Source organism: Ovis aries, chromosome 7 (assembly GCF_016772045.2).
Source record: "Ovis aries strain OAR_USU_Benz2616 breed Rambouillet chromosome 7, ARS-UI_Ramb_v3.0, whole genome shotgun sequence".
Classification (NCBI taxonomy): domain Eukaryota; kingdom Metazoa; phylum Chordata; class Mammalia; order Artiodactyla; family Bovidae; genus Ovis; species Ovis aries.
In genome coordinates this window covers 52,657,467-52,677,604 of record NC_056060.1, presented here as the reverse complement: position 1 = coordinate 52,677,604, position 20,138 = coordinate 52,657,467, and the positions used below count along the sequence as shown (strand labels likewise).

Below are 20,138 nucleotides of genomic sequence, written 5' to 3'. Positions count from 1 at the left end.
ATAACTATGCTTTTAGGCAGACCTTACTGTAAATTATATAGAAATATATCTGAATATTTTATTTTTGAGTACTCTGTGTGCAATGTTCCAGTGGAAACCATGAAAAGAAAACATGCCATCAACATTCTGTAGAATCAAGAAAAGGAAAGAGGACTAGCTCTAAATCAATCTCACTCACAAAATACTTAGGAAAAGTGGGAAAGCCCTTAGAAACATAATGATATAAGCAGGTTATATAAGCAATATAAGTATAACATAAGTTTTGTGGAGAATTAAACCCATGTGCCACAACTACTGAGGCTGAGGGCTGCAACTGAAGTATGGTATACTTCCTCCCTGTGTGAGCAGCAGAGGAAGTAAACCATAAACAATTTCCTCTGCTGCTTGTGCAATTTAAAAAACTGATAAGACTGGACAAAAGCAATTTTATGATTTTAGACAGTGGGAAAGCCACTAGTGCAGGTAAGTGACTCAACAAGCACTTACTCAAGGCCCACTCTGGGCCAGGTCCATGCTATAGGTTGGTACTGCAAAGGGGCCAGAGATGGGAGGAAAAGGGAATGAAAACATGGCATAAAATGTGGTCACTTCTTCACAGGGAGTTTACAATGTGGTGTGTGTGTGAGAAACAAATGTAAATGTTACTAATTCTGAGATTTAAAAGAGTAGAAACATTGCTAACAACAGAAACAGAAGCAAAGTTTTGTAGGCAAAAAAAAAAAACAAAACAAAAAAAAAACAAACGAGCTATTACAAGTGAGACAACCAAGGAGGCTTCGAGAGAAAGTCCTGTCTGGGGTGGGAAGGGAGAGAAGGGCTGAGGAACAGCACGCAGGGAGAAGGGGCCCAGCCATCTGAGAGCTGGATGGTACAGAAGGGGGAGAGGAAGAAGAGAGGGATTCGAGTGGAAGGAGTGGCAGAAGCACTCTGAGGCCGCAGGGTAGACCAGTGTAGACAGTGTGAAGGCCGCCTAGGAAGAGCTGCTGAGCAGGAAGTCACAGGATCAGACTGCTAGCTACATCCTCAGAGGCTGACACCATCAGATCTAAAAGGTATTTCAATGGAGCTTTCCCAATGCCTCAGCGGGTCAAGACTCTGCCTGCAATGCAGGAGACAGGACACTGGGGTTCGATCCCTGGGTTGGGAAGATCCCCTGGAGGAGGAAATGGCAACCAACTCCAGTATTCTTGCCTGGAAAATCCCATGGACAGAGGAGCCTGGAAGGCTACAGTCCATGGGTTCTCAAAGAGTTGGAAATGACTAAGCAACTAAGCACACATGAGGGGAGACAAAAGACACACTGGTCAGTGAAAGACCCCTGAAACAGCCTGAGTGACAGAAAATGAATGGGCCCTCTGAGTGAGCGACAGCAACAGAAGGGAGGCCACAGGAGCAATTTCCACATCTAAGCTGAGTGGTGGATCATGCATGGATTCTGGAATCAGGTGACCCTGTGTTCAAGTCCTGGCTTCAGCTTGCACATCTTTTCTAAGACTTAATTACCTCATCTATAAAGTAGGGACGATAAAAGTATTTACCCTTAGGGAGCTGTTTCAGGAATAACTGGGACAACGCATTGCATGTGCTGACACAGTGCCTGGCACACAGTGATCTCAATAATGATTAGCCACCCTTAATCCAAACTAATGACATGTTAAGGATGAGGTGGAGGGAAAGGATAAAGGCACCTCAAGGCTTTGGAGCACTGCTTCACACATTTTTATCTCCTCCTTGATGTTCTGCTCTTTTGCTGTGATGTGATGTGTCCAGACAGGAGTCTTATTTCTTAAATCCTGCTTGGGACGTTTTGCTAAAACTGAGGACTCAGATTCTCGGCCTCTTCCTCGGGCTCTTCTTCTGGAACAGCTTCATGTCTCTTATCTTTTCTTTCATAATTTCATCTTCTTATATACCTTTCTTGCATTCTGGGTAATTTCTTCTCTTAATCCCCAATCTGGTATGTCATGTGAGTTAGGAGGATGGACTCTGGCATTGCACCACTTGGTTTGTATCTGGCTTTGCTGCTAATAACCGTGGAACTGGATCACACTGCCTAGTTTTTCTGGGCCTCAGCTTCCCCACCTCTAAGATGTGATAATAATAGTCCTTCATTATAGTAGTAATGGATAATAATAGTCCCTTCATTACAGAGTTATTACAGAGATTACACAAGGATCATACATGTAACTTAAGGAAAATGCCTAGTATGTGGTCAGAACTCAATAAAAATTTCTACTTTCATTATGGTTTTGTGTTCTGTGACCTGCTGCTTAGAGAATATCAACCATTAGACACTGCAACGTGTTTATAAGTGTTCAGACGGGCAAACAGAGAAGCTAACACTTCTATTCCACCAGTGTCTTGTCATTAAGAGTGAAGATATTTACCATATAAATAATTCAAAACAGACTTAGAATGCCAAAGAATGTTAAGAAGTAGAAAACAAATTTCCAGAGCAATTTTAAAACAAGGTTATTATTGAAGATGTGTTTAAAACACTGAAGATATTTTAAGATTTTATTAAGGCATATTTGCACTAAATAAGTACTGTAGTTCATTTTTGTCCTGTTTTGGGTGAGAAAAATTTGTGGCAGCAGAAACTATCTTGAATCTTTGGAAAACCAGGCTTCCAGCTTGGAAGGCAAGGAAGTGTAACCCAACGTAGCCACCTAGTGGCAGTACTCCTAAACTGCAGGCAAGGGGAGAAGCCTGAGCAAATCAGAAAGGTGTTAAAAAACGGTCATCCCTCTCACAGATACAGAGAACAGGGCTTCCTTGGGGGCTCAGTGATAAAGATTCCACCTGCCAATGGAGGAGACATGGGTTTGATCCCTGGTTCTGGAAGATCCCACATGCCACGGGCAACTGATCCTGTGCGCGGCAACTACTGAACGTGTGCTCTAGAGCCCAGGAAACGCAACTGCTGAGACCATGTGCCCTAAGAGCCCCAGTGCCACCACAAGAGAGGCCACCAAAATGAGAAGCCCTAGCACTGCCATGAAGAGAAAGAAGCCCCTGCTCGCCACAACCAGAGCAAAGCCCCCGCAACAAAGACCCAGCACAGCCAGAGAGAGAGAGAGAGAGAGAGAGAGAGAACAACTAGTGGTTATGGGCACGGGGAGGGGCAATACAGAGGTGGGGTAAAAAGGGGTTATTATGGAATTATATAAAACCATGTGTATATTGTCACCCTGCTTATTTAACTTATATGCAGAGTACATCATGAGAAACGCTGGGCTGGAAGAAGCACAAGCTGGAATCAAGACTGCCGGGAGAAATATCAATAACCTCAGATATGCAGATGACACCACCCTTATGGCAGAAAGTGAAGAGGAACTAAAGAGCCTCTTGATGAAAGTGAAAGAGGAGAGTGAAAAAGTTGGCTGAAAGCTCAACATTCAGAAAACGAAGATCATGGCATCCGGTCCCATCACTTCATGGGAAATAGATGGGGAAACAGTGGAAACAGTGTCAGACTTTATTTTTGGGGGCTCCAGAATCACTGCAGATGGTGACTGCAGCCATGAAATTAAAAGACACTTACTCCTTGGAAGAAAAGTTATGACCAACCTAGATAGCATATTCAAAGACAAAGACATTACTTTGCCGACTAAGGCCCGTCTAGTCGAGGCTATGGTTCTTCCAGTAGTCATGTATGGATGTGAGAGTTGGACTGTGAAGAAGGCTGAGCGCCGAAGAATTGATGCTTTTGAACTGTGGTGTTGGAGAAGACTCTTCAGAGTCCCTTAGACTGCAAGGAGATCCAACCAGTCCATTCTGAAGGAGATCAGCCCTGGGATTTCTTTGGAAGGAATGATGCTAAAGCTGAAACTCCAGTACTTTGGCCACCTCATGAGAAGAGTTGACTCATTGGAAAAGACTCTGATGCTGGGAGGAATTGGGGGCAGGAGGAGAAGGGGACGACAGAGGATGAGACGGCTGGATGGCATCACTGACTCGATGGATGTGAATCTGAGTGAACTCCGGGAGTTGGTGATGGACAGGGAGGCCTGGCGTGCTGCGATACATGGAGTCACAAAGAGTCGGACACGACTGAGCGACTGAAGTGAAGTGATGTGTATGAAACCTCTGAAAACTGTAAAGCATTATGGAACTTAAAGGCTCTTTCAATTTTAAAAAAGCAATTACTTAAAAAACTGTCATAACTAATAGAAATGAAATAGATGGGCAGATTTAGTTCCAAACACACTGAATTTGTGGTGATGGAAAAAGTGTTGTGAATATATCTGATAAGCAAAAGGAGATAAACAACAAGAGGACTGCTCCAATCACAGCTGTACATTCAAATTATGCAGAGATATATTATAATGAAGTTGTAAAGAATGAATAACACTGGAAAACAAGAGTCCAAGCAGAAGCAGAATCCAGAGAGTCCTCCTATACAAGCAAATCTAGGCCACAGGATAATCTCCTGAGTTACTCTTGCTCAGTTTCTACAAAACCCAAACCCCACAAACCCAGGAGGAAATCAAGTTGGAGCTCTTCAAAAGCAAATTTTTGAAACTATTTTCCCTATTGCAAGATATATTGAAAAATACAGACATAAAATAACTAGACTCTAATCATATATTACAGCTACTCAAAAAATAAGCATCCTTTCCCTAAAAGAAGCTATGCAAAATTGTTCATATATAATAAATTGTCTATTACTTTTTCAAATGTACTTCCCATGCTTTCAGCCCATATGACAAACATTCCTAAGAACTCATTATAAGTATCACTAACCTGCTTCTTCAACTTTCTTCGGAAGAACTCATACTTTCTTTTGTAATCCCTGGAGTAGGGCACTGCCTTGAGTTAAAAATTTTGGAAAAATAAAGAAGGTTTAAGTTGTTTTATTCTGGAACAATTTAAAAAACTCCCCTCTGGGTATTTTACGAACATAAGTTAAAGGCATTAAAAGAGAATATTTGGAAAGAAAAGTTTAATTCAAAGAAAAAGAAATATAAAACTTAAAAAATTTTAATTTCTCTGTTTAAGATAAAATTGTATCCAGCAATTCTTATGGCTGTAATTTTCATCATGCAGTATTCTTGAAATGCAATAGGCCAGAAACAGAAATGTCTTCCAAGTAAAGAAATATTAGAAATGAAAATTTCCATTTCTAAAAAGACTTTCAAAGTGATTTCTCCATTAAAGGAACAATTTGAAAAATGTACTTTTTCCTTGAACTCTGAGGAGTTGCCTTTTTTATCCATTACTTTAAAAGACTAAACATGGAGTCACAAGAGTAAACTAAAAGAATTGTATCTTCAATTTTACTTATTTTTGTGAATTAGAAAACAATTATAACCTGAAAAAGAAGCTATATAAAAGAGGAAAATTATTTTCCTATCATTAATCTGATTCAAGAGTAGTATAAACATTCATACATAGTAATACTTGTACTTTAAATATGAATGTCTTATATACCAGTATTTACAATGATTTCAACCAAAAAGTTCAAGACATGACCCTGATTTGACAAGGCACTGTCGGCTTTCTCATCAGATACACTCTTGGTTCCTATCTGATTTGCTGAGGATTCCAGCATTCTTTTTTCAGATTATTTCAAGTACTAGTCTGAGCACAGCAGCCTCACTGAGTTAGCTTCACTGAGTTAACTTTCTTGCTCACTGGCATCCCAAGGTGGTTGTGTAGAGTAAAGGTAACTACTTTAAATGCCCTTTTCAAATAACTGAGACCGAGTGTATGGGTGGTGGGGAGAGGAGAGATTTGCAAATGTGCTTTCCTCTCAACACCTTTATTTAGAGCTATACCCTTCATCATCTGTCCTTGAAGACACAAGTAAGAGGACAACCCCATCAGAGGATGCTGATACAAAGGGACTTACTGGTCCAGTTATTGCTACATGCTGCAAACGAGGGTCTTCCCATTGTGTTTTTTTACTATCTGAAGAAAGAGAGGAAAAAAAGAGGTTCTTTATTCTCATGCAAAAAATTCGATATTACAAAAGATAATGTAATGGGAAAAAAAATCACACTGTACATACTGTGATTTATGTAAAAGATTCTTCCATCAGTGTGAGTTCTTTCTTCCCATCCTGGCTATAATGAAGAACATATTTCATTTATATTAGGAACAGGTTTTCAGTGTATGGGCAGAAAAATGGTTTTGGTTATATGGTCGATTTAATTTGTATATTCCATTCTTGGTAGAAGACATCAACACTTCAACAACAATAATAATTATAGTTATGAAAGAACTATTTCATTCCGAAATACAAATGTTTGAGACAGTCAAGTTAGATGGGTAACAGTTCTATAAACTTACAGGTAAAGGCCCCAGGTCACTGGAAGAATCAAGTGATGTCTTTCCTCTCAGATGAGCTGGAATTTTCAGTCTTGGATCTTCCTTTTTTGGTAGAGTAAATAAAGAAAACAATATATACACACAAACTTTAAAATCATGAAAGTCAATCTGTTACTATGTTTTCTAATATCAATGAATTCACTTTCATTTGCTTACTCAATGAAATAATAGGTTCTCATCTAAAATCTCTCCTTCATAGGCTACAATATTCAGTTCTAAGGGACCCTGGCAATCCAGTGGTTAAGACTCCACACTTCCACCGCAGGGGGCATGGGTTCGATTCCTGACTGGGAAACTAAAATTCTACATACCTTGCGGCAGGCCAAAAACATTTTTTTTCTTTTTTAATTAAAAAAAATTCAATTAGATCTTGAGAAGGATCCGTATTAACTTACTTGCTCTTTCACAAAAACCATTTAGAGTATTTTGCCCACTCTTTAAGGATTATGTCACTACACAGGGCTCTTCTCTAAATAAAAACTGGTGTAAGAGTGGACATAAAGCTGGAGCACATGTTATTTCTGAGGCCTTGAACATGCTTTTTGGTACCCAGACAGATGCTAAGCTGTTAATTTATTATATATTAATTTATTAATTTTAAGAGATAAGAAGGTAAGCTCAAAAAGGTTATTAAAGCCAACTCAAATTATTGAAAGAAAGAACAAAATTTAATTTATTTGGATTTATTTAAATATTATCATTTCAATATTGTTTTATTAAGTAATGTATTATATAATTTTAATTTAGGCATATTGGTAACTTTTAAATAATTTATTAATCAAAATCTCTGCATTTACTGATAATTTTCAGTAGTTTTTCTATTAGTGGTGAACCAACTACTCAACAACTTTAAGCCTTATCTTAAAATAAAAATACTTATTCTACCTAGCTCATAAGGCTTTCTGAATATTATGAGGTATGGATTCAAAAGTACTTTGGAACTAGAGGCCTCATATAAAGGGAAATGATTATGACTAAATATCTTCCTGGGCATTTATGGCTAGGGAGCTAAAAACTGCAAACACAAGAAACACAAGACTTCCTTGGTAGTTAGGACTCCATACCTTCACTGAAGAGTGGAATGGGTTCAATCTCTGCTTGGGGAGCTAAGATCCCACAAGCCATGTGGCATGGCCAAAAAACAAAACAAAAGCCCACTGCAAACAGGAAGTAAATGTATAGCCTTAACAATCCCCCCGATATTAAAAATAGGTATAAATATACTGAATATAAATAATACTCTTAAGAATTCAACATATTTTTAAATAAGGACTAGGAATGGATTGGGTAGCCAGCCATTCCCTTCTCCAGGAGATCTTCTGGACCCAGGGATCAAAACCGGGTCTCTACCGCACTCCAAGCAGGTTCTTTACCAACCAAACAACCAGGGAAGCCTGTATTAATGTATACTTACAAAGATTATCAAGAACTACACGTAAGTGATTGTTATTGTTATTACAAATTTAAACTGGAAACCACTGAAGTTACCCAGGTGGTGGTTTTGGTGTTGTGGTCAATGAAGAAAGGCCTCCCGTTTGGTGCGTGCCGGACCTCCCAGCCTTTGGGGAGGAATCCTTGCTCCATTTCAGATGGCTGGGTCACCTGCTGTGCTGCGTCACTCGCGGGGGCCTGTGGCTGAGGGCCTGCAGAAGAACCCTGGCTTGACGGCAGCTGACTGGTCTCCACTGTGGCCTAGCACATTAATTCAATTATGTAGTAATGTTTACAGAGAACATACAAATAGCTGTGGTTAAAAAGGTAACTGAATCTGCAAACAGCACACACACTTATAAACAGGCCTAAAGACTGGAGGCTCATTTCTCCAATAAAGTGCTTTGTCAAAGTTTGTTTTTAAAACAATTTAAAATTTCTCAGCTAATTCTTGAGCAGTAAGATGCGGTTAACAGTCTGTTAACCCTAGTTGCAGGGAAGCCGCACTGACAACTACAGAAGGTTGTTTTTTGCTCACCCCAAAGACTCACATAGAGTGGGAATTTCCCACACGAAAAATGGGTTCAAATGGTGGTAGACAAGATAAATGGCAAACAGCCACTACAGAAATGGATAACTGAAATGTAATATATTCTTGTGATAAAATAAAAGGCAGCTAAAAAAAAAAAAACCCACTAGATCTATATATAAACCAACATGATATGATTTTAAAACAATAGTGAGCAAAAAATATTTAGAATTACATAATATCTTTGTTAAATTTGACACATGGACATAAATAATATTTTGCATTGTTTAGCTCTCTACTAAGTACATAAAATAGGCAGGAAGAATTCCCAACAAGCTCACAGTGATATTTCCCTCTGGGTAGCAGGGTCAAGTGCTTGATTAAAAGATAAAATCTTTTCCTCTGTATTGTATTTTAAAAAACAAAAAATCTAGAACCAAATACGGTGAGCTGTTAATGGTGGTAAATTAAGTGTTTTAAGAAAATGGATACTTACTATATTATTCTCTGTACTTTTCAGTTTTAAAAAATTTCTCAAGAGAAATTGTGACATTTTGCTAAATGCTTACTTACAAAGAAATATTATTAATACAAAAGGCAAACTGTTGCCAAGGACGCAGTGTCATTATGACAAAGTTCTTTGATAGATGCTAATCACCAAGATTATTTTTAGCAAAATAATGATCTTAACCATTCAAATTACAAAATTACCCAGTAAACCAGATCATTTACTTTGTCCTCCTAGTCCCAAATGGACTTATTTTACCTAATAACCAGTAATGACTCACACATATTAGAGATCTGCAGGAAATGACAGACAGCACCAATGTCAGAAAATAATTAGAAGTATCCAGCATCTACTACTAAGTGGTATATTATAACAGCGCCCATAGAAATATGATGGTTTAAATTACCTAAGAAAACACCATAATGAACAGACTGCAGGGTACCTGTACAGTGGGCTTTATCCAGGTAGTAGTTCTGCAGTTGTGATCCACATAGTATGATCTTCCTCTTTCATCTTGTTTTTCTTCCCAACCTGGTGGTAATCCAGATGAAGTAGGCAAAAGCTACAGTGAAGAATAACAGAATTAAATATTAATAAGAAAGAATCCTTCTTATTTATTGTATTTTATCATTACTATTTTTTAAAATATTTATTTATTTGGCTGTGTTGGGCCTTAGCTGTAGGACACGGGATCTTGGTTGCTGCATGCAGGATCTTTTAGCTGCAGCATGTGGGCTCCAGTTGCCTAATCAGGATTGAACCCAGTTCCCCTGCATTGCAAGCATGGAATCTTAGCCACTGGACCATCAGGAAAGCTCCCAGAAAGAATCATTTTTAAAGGACCATATCTCCTTTTTCACTGATAACCCTCTTTAAAACAAATCATGTTTTAAACCATACTTTAAAGTGCACAGAATTTCACTTAAAAAAAAACCAACAGAGCAGACAATAATGATGAGTGTGATAACAACACGCGAGTGGTAACAACCACTTACTGCTCTCACACAGACCATGCCATTTCACCGCCACACAAATCTTGATGAGATAATTAAGATTACTGGCCCATTTTACTTACGAGAAAACTGTAGTTTTAGAAAATGGAAGTAATTTCCTAACAGATAACATTGCTATTATGGAGCTGAGATTTGAACACAGGTAGTCAAACCATAGAAATTATCACCCATATGTGCCAAGTCAAAAGTTACCCCTGCTTTCTTTCTGTGAAGGCTGGGGAAGTGCTGATTACTGTAGTTTATTGCTAATGAACAAAAGAGGTCTAGTTTTCCAGGTTTACTGAAAACAGTCCAGGTCCGACCTTCCTTTTGTCTTTTGAGTTAGATTAGACTCTTCAACGTTTGGCCTGGTTCCCTAATGTGTCTTACATATTAATATAAAAACTATGACCACTAGTCTGTTCACTAGGTACACTGTTCTGTAGATACACAGAGGTAGATGTACATTGCTGACAGTTGTAATGAGCTCTGAGTCTATAAAATAATGGAATTCAAAGTTGCCCGGCGTTACAAATGTCTAACAGCTAGTGAGTAGATAAATGGAATGGTGTAGACACATCTACAATGATGGACTATCATGAGCTCCTGAAACATGTAGCAACAGGGATAAATCTCACAAACATCGTAGTAAGTGAAAGATGCATAAGATGGCATACTGTATGATTCCACTTAAACGAAATTCCTAGAAAAGGCAAAACTAGCAACAGAGAGCAGACGAGTAGTCACCTGGGGCTAAGAGTAGGTATTAGGATTAAGAACACTTTTTGTGGTGATGGAAGTGTTCTCAAACTTGACCGTGGTAGTGTCTGCACAACTGTATAAATTTACTAAAACTCATTTGTGTACTTAAAAATGGATGGATGTTATGGTATGTAAATTATACCTTAAGAAAGCTTTGTGAAAGCAAAGAAATCTCTAATCAATGTATTAAGAAGGAAAAGGCATGGAAACAGGTTTTCCAGTACATAAAATGTAAATCATCTCTAGATTCTGTAGCTCATTTGGTACACTTAAAAGTGTTTCTTGGATGAGTGCCTGTCAGTGAATCAGAAATTCACCAGTTTCACTGCATAGAGGACAATGCAAAATGCGGTGGGAGAGACGCCCAGGGATCTAAGTTTAAGTGGCTCCAGGTGAGTGGACAGAGGATGACATATCATGGCATTATGGGATGGCATCATCAACTCAACAGACATGAGTCTGAGCAAACTCTGGGAGATGGTGAAGGACAGGGAAGTCTGACATGCTACAGTCCATGGGGTTGCAAAGAGTTGGACATGACTGAGCAACTGAACAACAAGGTGAGTGGAGATGGCTAGACACGGGGCACTAAGTGAGAGGAAGGCTAGGGAGGGCAGTCTTCCTGTGACATCCACCTTCGTGTTGAAGGTTGATACCGACTGGGCCAAACGCACAGGTGGGTGCCCCTACCTCCTTCCTCCGCACAGTGCCCATGTTCCTCTCTGGGTGCAGGGCCACCTTTTTAGATGGATCAGCCAATTCAAGGCCTTTTGAGCCTGTGAATTCCTTTGCTGGAACCCCCATAAAAGTGAATAAAAAACCCGACTTTTCAAAATTAACATATAGGCTGCCATTCAAAATCACAAACTGTTGGTAGAAAAAAGTGAGGTGGCCATGCCAAGTGGGGGAGAGAATTCATAGGAACACAATTCGGAAGAAAGAGCCCAGGCAGGAGTGAAGGTGGTGGTGGTGGGGTAGTCCATAGGTGGCTAACGGATAGAGGAAGCTCAAGGGGCCAGGAGCCTGGACATTTACATTTGGTTTAAAAAATAAGTGGGGACCATATGAGGAAGAGACAAACTCAAAGCAGTGAAAGTCGCTCAGTAGTATCCAACTCTTTGTGACCCCATGGACTGCAGCCCACCAGGCTCCTCTGTCCATGGGATCCTCCAGGCAAGAATACTGGAGTGGGTAGCTGTTCCCTTCTCCAGGGGATCGTCCCAACCCAGGGTTCAAACCCAGGTGAGAGTTGAGTCAGAAAGAGGATGGAGGCTGGGAGACTAAAAATCCTGAAGCTATGAAGTCTAAGCTCTAGTCAAGGTCATGGCTAGAGATGCTACTGAAGAGGCAGTGGATGGTTTGGCAGCCTGGAAAACAAGACTGAGGCTTACAAACTCCATCCTGGCTGCTGAGCCTGCCGACACGTGCGCACACCCGCCCATATGACCAGCTGTTGATGTAGCTTCATGTCTGGGGCCGAAACAGCTGCAAGACAAATAGGCTGGGCACAGAGCAGAGGCCCCTGGATACCACAGTCCTGATCAGTATGCAATACATCCAGCCTGCACAGCACTTCACCTGCCAAGCCTGAATGCCACCCACAGCCACCGGCACGTGGGGACTTGGCTTTCTCACTATGAGAGAGACAGTTCTCTGTGTTTTGTCCTTAAGGGGCCTACCTATCCCATTCCCCTCCCCTAACCTCATCCCCCAGAGCCCAGATACTATGCTGGAGCAAACGTTCACATTCAGTGTTCCAAAAAGAAAAAAACGTTGCTGAGTCTTATATTTTTACTGAGACTTGAGGAGAGGGGCTAAAACTTACCACAGGAAGTGTAGGCTGTTCCTCAAAAGTATAGGCTTGCAAGCTGCCTCTTCTGCTGGAATGATTCTTATATATAAAAAAAGAACAATGATAACTTTAGGTCTCTGCTTTGTCTCTGAATGGCAGATAAGGTAGTGGGGTGGGTGTGATGGGGAAGAAAAATGAACACCCACTCCACCCACATGGAGATTCTCTCAGCCTTGCTCAACACCAAACACCTTCCAAATTCCAGCTCACAATTCTCCCCCTGAGTCCTAGACCGTCTCTTGGACACCTTTTCTTGAATGTCTAACAGAGAGCCCTTTATTGTGTTCAAAACTGGACTGTTTCTCCCTGTCCACACCCATTCAAATCCATTCCCTCTCAGGTATTCCTTGTCTTCAGTGGGCAGCCTAAGAGGCCAGTAGCTGCCGCCCCGATGCAGACAGCAGTCAGTCCCCTGAGTTCTCCCCTCCTGTCCCTTACGGCCAGGTCAGTCACCAGATCCTACTCATTCTATTTCTTTGCAAGCTCTCAAATGCATTTCCCTTGCACTTTAAAAAATTTTTTTCAAGTTTTCATCACTTGTCACTTTGACTATTACTGTGGCAATATCCTAACAGATTTGACTGCTGCAAGTCTTTTTTGCTTAAATCTGCTCTCCATACCACGAGTTGCAGCCAGAGAGCGTTCTGCAGCACAGATTTCATCACCATTCTCTCACTCAGAGCCCTTCAACGACTTCTTCTGTCAGTAGGGTAAAATCTACAGTACAGAACACAATGTGAGTGAGCTTCCAGAAGAGCTCCAGTGAGCTTCCAGGGCTGACTCCAGCCCTCTTACCTCACAAGCCACCCTCTGGACATTCAAGATTACTTGTTTCCTAGAAATCCAGTATTTTTTCTTTCCTGTGCTTATTTATGCATGCTGTTGTCACTTTCTGAAATATTTTAGTTTTGTTACTTAATGACATTAACATTTATAATATATGTAGGACTTAATTCAGAGGAGCCACTGTAGGATTGTTTACAAGAACAAAGAAGTGTAAACAATCTGAAGTCCATCAAAGAAAACTGGAGAAACAGCTTAACGTTACTTGCACAAGGGAATGATGTCTGATTATTTTGTTGGTAGTGGTTATAAAAAGAGCACCTCTATATTAACTGAAATGGTCCACTGTCTATGATACAGTACATAAAAAAGTTACCAAAAAGTGTGTGCAAGATGATCTCAGGCTAAAAAACTGATATACAAATATGTGTGCATGCATCTTTATGCACACAGAAAATGTTTAAGACTATATATGCCAAACCACTTATACCCTGAGAAAACTATTAACTGAAAAAGATACATGTACCCCACTGCTCATTGCAGCACCACTGACAATGGTAGGATGTGGAAGCAACCTAGATGTCTGACAGATGAATGGATAAAGAAGCTGCGGTACATATATGTAATGAAGTATTATTCAGCCATAAAAGGAATGCATTTGAGACAGTTCTAACGAGGTGGATGAACCTAGAGCCTACTATACAGAGTGAAGTAAGTCAGAAAGAGAAATACAAATATTGAATATTAACATGTATACATGGGAATCTAGAAAAATGGTACTGATGAACCTATTTGCAAGGCACCACAGAGAAGCACACATAGAGAACAGACTTGTGGACATGAGGAGCAGGGGAAAGGAGAGGGTGGGACGAATGGAGAGAGTGGCATGGAAACATACACTATCATGTATCTAACAGACAGCCAGTGGGATTTTGCTGTATGATTCAGGGATCAAACTGGTATTCTGTGACAACTGGGGAGGGGATGAAATGGGAGGTGGGAGGGAATTTCAAGAGGAAGGGGACATATGTATACCTATGACTGACTCATGTTGATATATGGCAGAAATCAACACAATATTGTAAAGCAATTACCCTTCAATTAGAAATAAATAAAAAACAACAAAAAAAGATATGGTGCATGTGTGTGTGTGTATGTGTGTGTGTGTACACACACATGATGAAATATTACTCAACCATAAAAAAGAATGAAATAATGCCATTTGCAGCAACATGGACAGACCTAGAGATTATAAAAGAGAAAAAGACCGTATGATATCGCTTACACATGGAATTTAAAATACAACACAAATGAACTTATTGACAAAACAGAAACAGAGTCATAAACATAGAGAACAGACTTGTGGTTGCCAAGGGTGACGAGAATGGGGGAGGGATGGACAGGGAGTTTGGGATTAGCAGATGCAAACTATTAAATGTAGAATGGATAAACAAGAAGGTACTACTGTATAGTACAGGTAACTATATCCAATATCCTGTGATAAACCATGGAAAAGAATATGAAAAAGAATGTGTGTATACATATAACTGAATCACTGTGCTGTACACCAGAAATTAATACAGCATTGTGAATCAACTATATCTCAATAAAATAAATTTAAAAAACAATATATGCCAAACCATTAATGGCAACTGATGGAGCATATGTCAGAGGTAAGACGGAAAACTTGATTTTTATTTTACACACCTCAGTACTGTTTCATTTTTAACCATGACCATACAATACTTTAAAAATAATAAATTAACTTTTTTGAATTAATATGCATATGGTAAGAAATTCGAAAGGTACAAAAGATATATGCTCTGCTCACCCTGTTTCTCTCTTCAGAGCTGAGCAAGGTTACCTAGTTTTCAAGAAATATGATACACATATTTATTCTGTCATGTAAATAATTTTATAAATGGTAACACATCAATCATACTGCTCAATACCTCAGTTTTCCACTGAGCAATATTTCTTTGTTCCATAAAACATATGTATTCAAAGACACTTCATTCTTTTCAGTGACTGCATAGTATGCCATTGTATAGATGCCACCTATTACTTTAGTAATTAAAAAAATAAAAATAACAGGAGGAAAGAGAATAGGATGTCACCAGAAAATCAATATAGCTCATCCTTTAAGTCTTTGACTGATCTTTCCCACTCCTCAAACAAAAACACGAAATGACATGAATGGAAGATAGATGGATGGAAGAAAGGAGGGGAAGGGAGCAGGCAGGCCTATCTGCTCTTGGATATTCACACAGACATTTACATAAAACTGTCTATGAAGCATCATGAGAAAGGTGCTAAAACAGAAGTCAGCAAATTTTTCTGTTAAGGTCCAGATAGTAAGTAGTTTTTGTTGACTTTCTTGTCTCTGTTAATTTACTGTGAAAGCAGCCATGGGCAATACTTAAACAGACAGGTGAACTGTATTCTAGAGATATTTTAATCAGTGTATAACCAGTAAGTAGTCAGCCCTCCATATTTACTAATGGAAGGAAAGTGCAGAATTCCAAAAGGAAATGACCACAATATCCTTGGACACCTCTTGTCTTCCATCGAAATGTCTCCTTTGATACAGACGGGAGAGTTAGCCTCAAGGGTCCCATCAGGAGAGTGTATGTTGGAATACTGGCTTTTGGACCCCAGAGATAGCAAGTTTATAGTGGCTTCTGGAGTGAGAAGGTCATCTATCTCCTTGTTTAGTCAATGTATATCAGCTCTTTTTCACATATGTGTTAGTGACATGTGTGGTATCCCTAAAAAGGAGAAGAGTAACCCCAGCACCCAGGACTTGGCCTGGCACTCATCAGCACAATTCAAGACAAAACCAAGACTACTTTGTAATCATGCCTAAACACAGCAAAACATGAACACTGTCCAAGCCACAAGATACCAAATATCTCCCTATCCTGGCAGATACAAGTGACTGCTGCTTTTGCTAATCATAGCTTTAGCCTTGCTACAGATAAGATTTAAGACACCACATCACAGAATTATCCCTGCTTCCTGATAGCATCCAATATGAGGTCCTGCTTCCTTAAACCCTCCTGAAAATCACCTAACACAAGTTGAAATCCTTTAAGTCTTTCATAACATACTATTACCAAGATGTTCATGGTTTGTATTCCCCTTGCTGAAATGAATAATAAACTCAACTTGTTCAATTACAAGTGTGTTCCTGATAGTCTGTGGCTGAGGGCATTGATTTACGTAATGAATATTTAGACTCCAATGACCATTTGGATTTTCCACAACTCTGCTCCATACTGTTAGTGAGGAAATTTGAAAATGGCCATACTGTAAAGTACAACAGTCCCTTACACATTATTATGTGCAGTTTAAGACAATATTTTGTCATCACAAGAAAAAAACTGCGAGGTATTATATATTAACTAAACTTACAATTTTGCAATATATAGATTAAATCATTATGTGGTACACCTTAAACTAACACAATGTATTATGTCAATTATATCCCAACAAAAATGGAGAAAAAAGACAACCTTTTATGTAAAGGTTAGATATTGAATGGAATAATGTATGTTTGTGTGTGTGTGTGTGTGTGTGTGCGTACTCAGTTGCTATGTCATGTCTGGTTCTTGCAACCCCATGAACTGTAGCCCACCAGGCTCCTCTGTCCATAGGATTTCCCAGGCAAGAATATTCCCAGGTTGCCATTTCCTTCTCCAGGGGCTCTTCCTGACCCAGGGGTCAAATCCACACTTCCTGCATTGGCAGGCGGATTCCTGACCACTGAGCCACCAGGAAAGTCCACATATATTTATATATAAAATACATATATAATACTTATATATAAAAATATAAAATCCTGAAGCACCACCAAAATCTAAGAAGCATCTTACTGAGTTGGATACTGGCTGGCCAGTGGCTGAATTTCCACCAACAGTGAGTCTGGCATTCAATTCTTCTGCAAGATGAGTCTGGACATCCAAGTTATTTGATGGTGGAGATGAAGGGAAGGCTTGATGGCCGTACATGGTGGCTTCATCTTCTCTTATAATTTCCCAGTTCTAAAATGAACAGAAGCTTAAGCTACATACTTGAATCAATTGCTATAACATATGTCTACCAACAAGAACAAGAAAATGATTTCTACCTCAGAAGATTCGCGGTTGTCAACACTTTCTGTTTCCTCAGATATCTGCCTCCTGGTGGTAAATGCACGCTGGGCTTGCAGTTGAATGTTACCATTCTCAGCATCTGTTAGGTTGTCCCTGCATTAGAAATGTAAAAGCCATCACCCGTGCCTGAAGAGAGTTAAAATGATAGCTAAAAATTCTAGGTTCATTTAGAAAGTATCCATATTAGATCAGAATTTATAGTTTGGGCCCAAAGGCTAGTTCAACACGCTCAAGTTAAGCTGTAGGCACAACAGTACCTTCAGAGTACCTTATGGAGTTAAAAGTTTTTGTGAAAATGTGTAACACGCACAATATTTTCATTCATCACTGTACCTAGGAAAATGTCTCATGTGTATGGGCACTCAAAAATATCTGCTGAATGAATGAACACCTGAGTGTTGCATAAGTAATTTTATTACATTATTATTCCACCACGTTATTATAAGAGTAAAATCTGAAGTAGCTCTAGAAAGTTCATAAAACAGAAGCTTTTTAAGAGTTGCATATACATCTTCATGAATTAGAAAGTAACATTTTCTAGAACTGATCTTAAGCCAAGGGTCTTCCCTGTAGTTTCCCATGAATGAATGCAGAAGGCAGAAGGCAAGATAGTATAAGGATACCATAATTAAAAACTTATTAGATTATAGATTAAATGGTATCTGTTTTTGATCATATACAGTAATGGGCCTGTCCTGAGAAAGGACAGTAGTAAAGGAGTGTCTGAATTTAGGAAAGGCATGGTAAATCAGACTGCATATCCTTTCCGCAGTCATTCACTAGTTATACTACTCTAGCTAGTCATGTTTAATACAGCCAGACCATAAGATCAAGAATTCTGTATAAGTATTTAATAACAAGATTACTGTTAATTTACCTAATACCATATAAGCCCAGGATATTCAGAAGACCAATTCTTGCTGTACAGTTGCTGGAGAAAACATAGTGGTCCTAAGGGAATGCCTCATACATTTTTCCCCCTAAATAAATGATTTTTACTGGCTGAAAGCAACTTCAACCACAGTGAAAGAAATGTGATTCTGCTCAAGTTAGGCTTGCCACAATACAGAGATATACAACAAGATGTTTCAGAATTTTATCATGCATTCAGTCTTGTAATCTGTATGCTATTCTACAGAGATCAATGCCTCTGTGACACAAAGCAGCTGGATCATCAACTTGCTTTGGAAGTATTTGAGAACAGAAAACATCTACAAAAGTGCTTGGGGATTTCCCTGGTTGTCCAGTGGTTAAGAATTCACCTTCCAATTGCAGGGAACATAGGTTCAATCCTTGGTCAGGGAACTAAGATTCCACAAGCCGTGGGCAACTAAGCTGGTGTGTCACAAATAGAGAGGCCACATGCTGCAACCAGAGAAGGCTGAGCGCCACAACTACTGAGCCCATGTGTTCTATAGCCCTCACGCTGGAAAAAGAGAAGCGTGTGTGTGCAGCAGTGAAGACCCAATGCAGCCAAAATTAAGGAAAAACAACAACAACAGTGCTTGAACCATGTGTGTGTGTTCAGCTGCTCAGTGTGTCTGACTCCTTGTGACCCCGTGGACCATAGCCCACCAGGGTCCTCTGTCCATGGTATTTTCCATAGCAAAAATAATGGAGCAGGTTGCCATTTCCTAGTCCAGGGGATCTTCCGGACCCAGGGACTGAACCCACATCTCTTGCATTTCCTTCACTGGCAGGCAGATTCTTTACCACTAATGCCACATGGAAAGCCCCATTTATAAATACCAGTCTGATGATAATAAAACAAAAATATCACTGAGGAGACATAAATCAGAATACCTGAAAGGCCATTCTGTCCTTGATTTGGATACATCAGAAATTATGTACACATTGACCAGACTGGCAAATGGGTGTTTAACAAAAGAACTTATTATTGAGTCCTTTATATTTTATAAATAATTTCTATTTTAAAAACACTGTGCTGTAGAAATCAACTTCTCATTATATTTTAGTAACTAAAAAATCTCCAAGATTTTCTAAATCAGTCTAGAATGAAAAATGTTCTTTTTGTGGCTATATAATGATTTAAAACAGAAATAACTGACAATTCATTAAAATTAAAGAAGCAATCAGAAGGGTGATATTTGTAATTCAAATACTTTTTAATACTATCAAATCATTTTAAGAAACAAACCCCTAAGATAGCACTTTTTATGCCCTGCACCATAAAAAAAATCCTAGTATTCTTACAGTCTTTGGATTCCCATACTATTATGAATCCATTTGAGTCATGACTTCAAAATGGAAATCAGTGGTCAAAATGTATTCAGATTACAAACACAAAAGTCACCAGCACGTACTGAAGGGTTGGTCTTTTCCACTGTGTTCTTCTAGATTCATGGTTTACATAGTAGGTCCTTCCAAGGATATCCTGTCTCTCTTCCCACCCTGGAGGTAGAGGAGAAGGTTCCTGTTGCTGCTGCAAATGGCAAGCAGCATCTGGTTGGTCCAAAACTACCCAGCCAGGCTGAAAAACAGAATGGTGACAATTAAGTTTATGCTTAATTTTTTTAACCTTATAAATTAATGCCACTAGCACCACCTGGAAAGCCCATAAATTATGCTAGAGGAAATTTTAAGAAATTGAGCATACCCAGTTTCAGAAACTATGCAGACAGAATGAGCACACTGTTAACTCTTAACACCTACCAGGAATATCTGATGATAATGAAGTTTTTTTTTTTTTTTTCAAAATGATAACACTTAGATTTTGCTTGAAAAAATTTAAAACATGTCTAATAGGAGAAAAAGGACTTGGAAAACTTTAAAA

General features: G+C 39.2%; 1 protein-coding gene across 3 annotated transcripts in view; it reads right to left on the bottom strand.

The window, feature by feature from the left end:
* The window catches only part of NEDD4 (NEDD4 E3 ubiquitin protein ligase), a 143,507-nt gene that overhangs the window by 23,909 nt on the left and 99,460 nt on the right, over positions 1-20,138 (bottom strand). For all 3 annotated transcript variants that reach the window (XM_027971804.2, XM_027971806.2, XM_012181488.5), the window contains 10 exons: positions 19,669-19,835; positions 17,320-17,437; positions 17,066-17,233; positions 12,381-12,446; positions 9,244-9,363; positions 7,822-8,025; positions 6,295-6,375; positions 6,014-6,068; positions 5,855-5,913; positions 4,747-4,812 (listed from right to left, as the gene is read on the bottom strand). In XM_027971804.2, the coding sequence (XP_027827605.2) occupies positions 4,747-4,812; positions 5,855-5,913; positions 6,014-6,068; positions 6,295-6,375; positions 7,822-8,025; positions 9,244-9,363; positions 12,381-12,446; positions 17,066-17,233; positions 17,320-17,437; positions 19,669-19,835 (1,104 nt within the window). The remainder of the gene's footprint in view (positions 1-4,746; positions 4,813-5,854; positions 5,914-6,013; positions 6,069-6,294; positions 6,376-7,821; positions 8,026-9,243; positions 9,364-12,380; positions 12,447-17,065; positions 17,234-17,319; positions 17,438-19,668; positions 19,836-20,138) is intronic.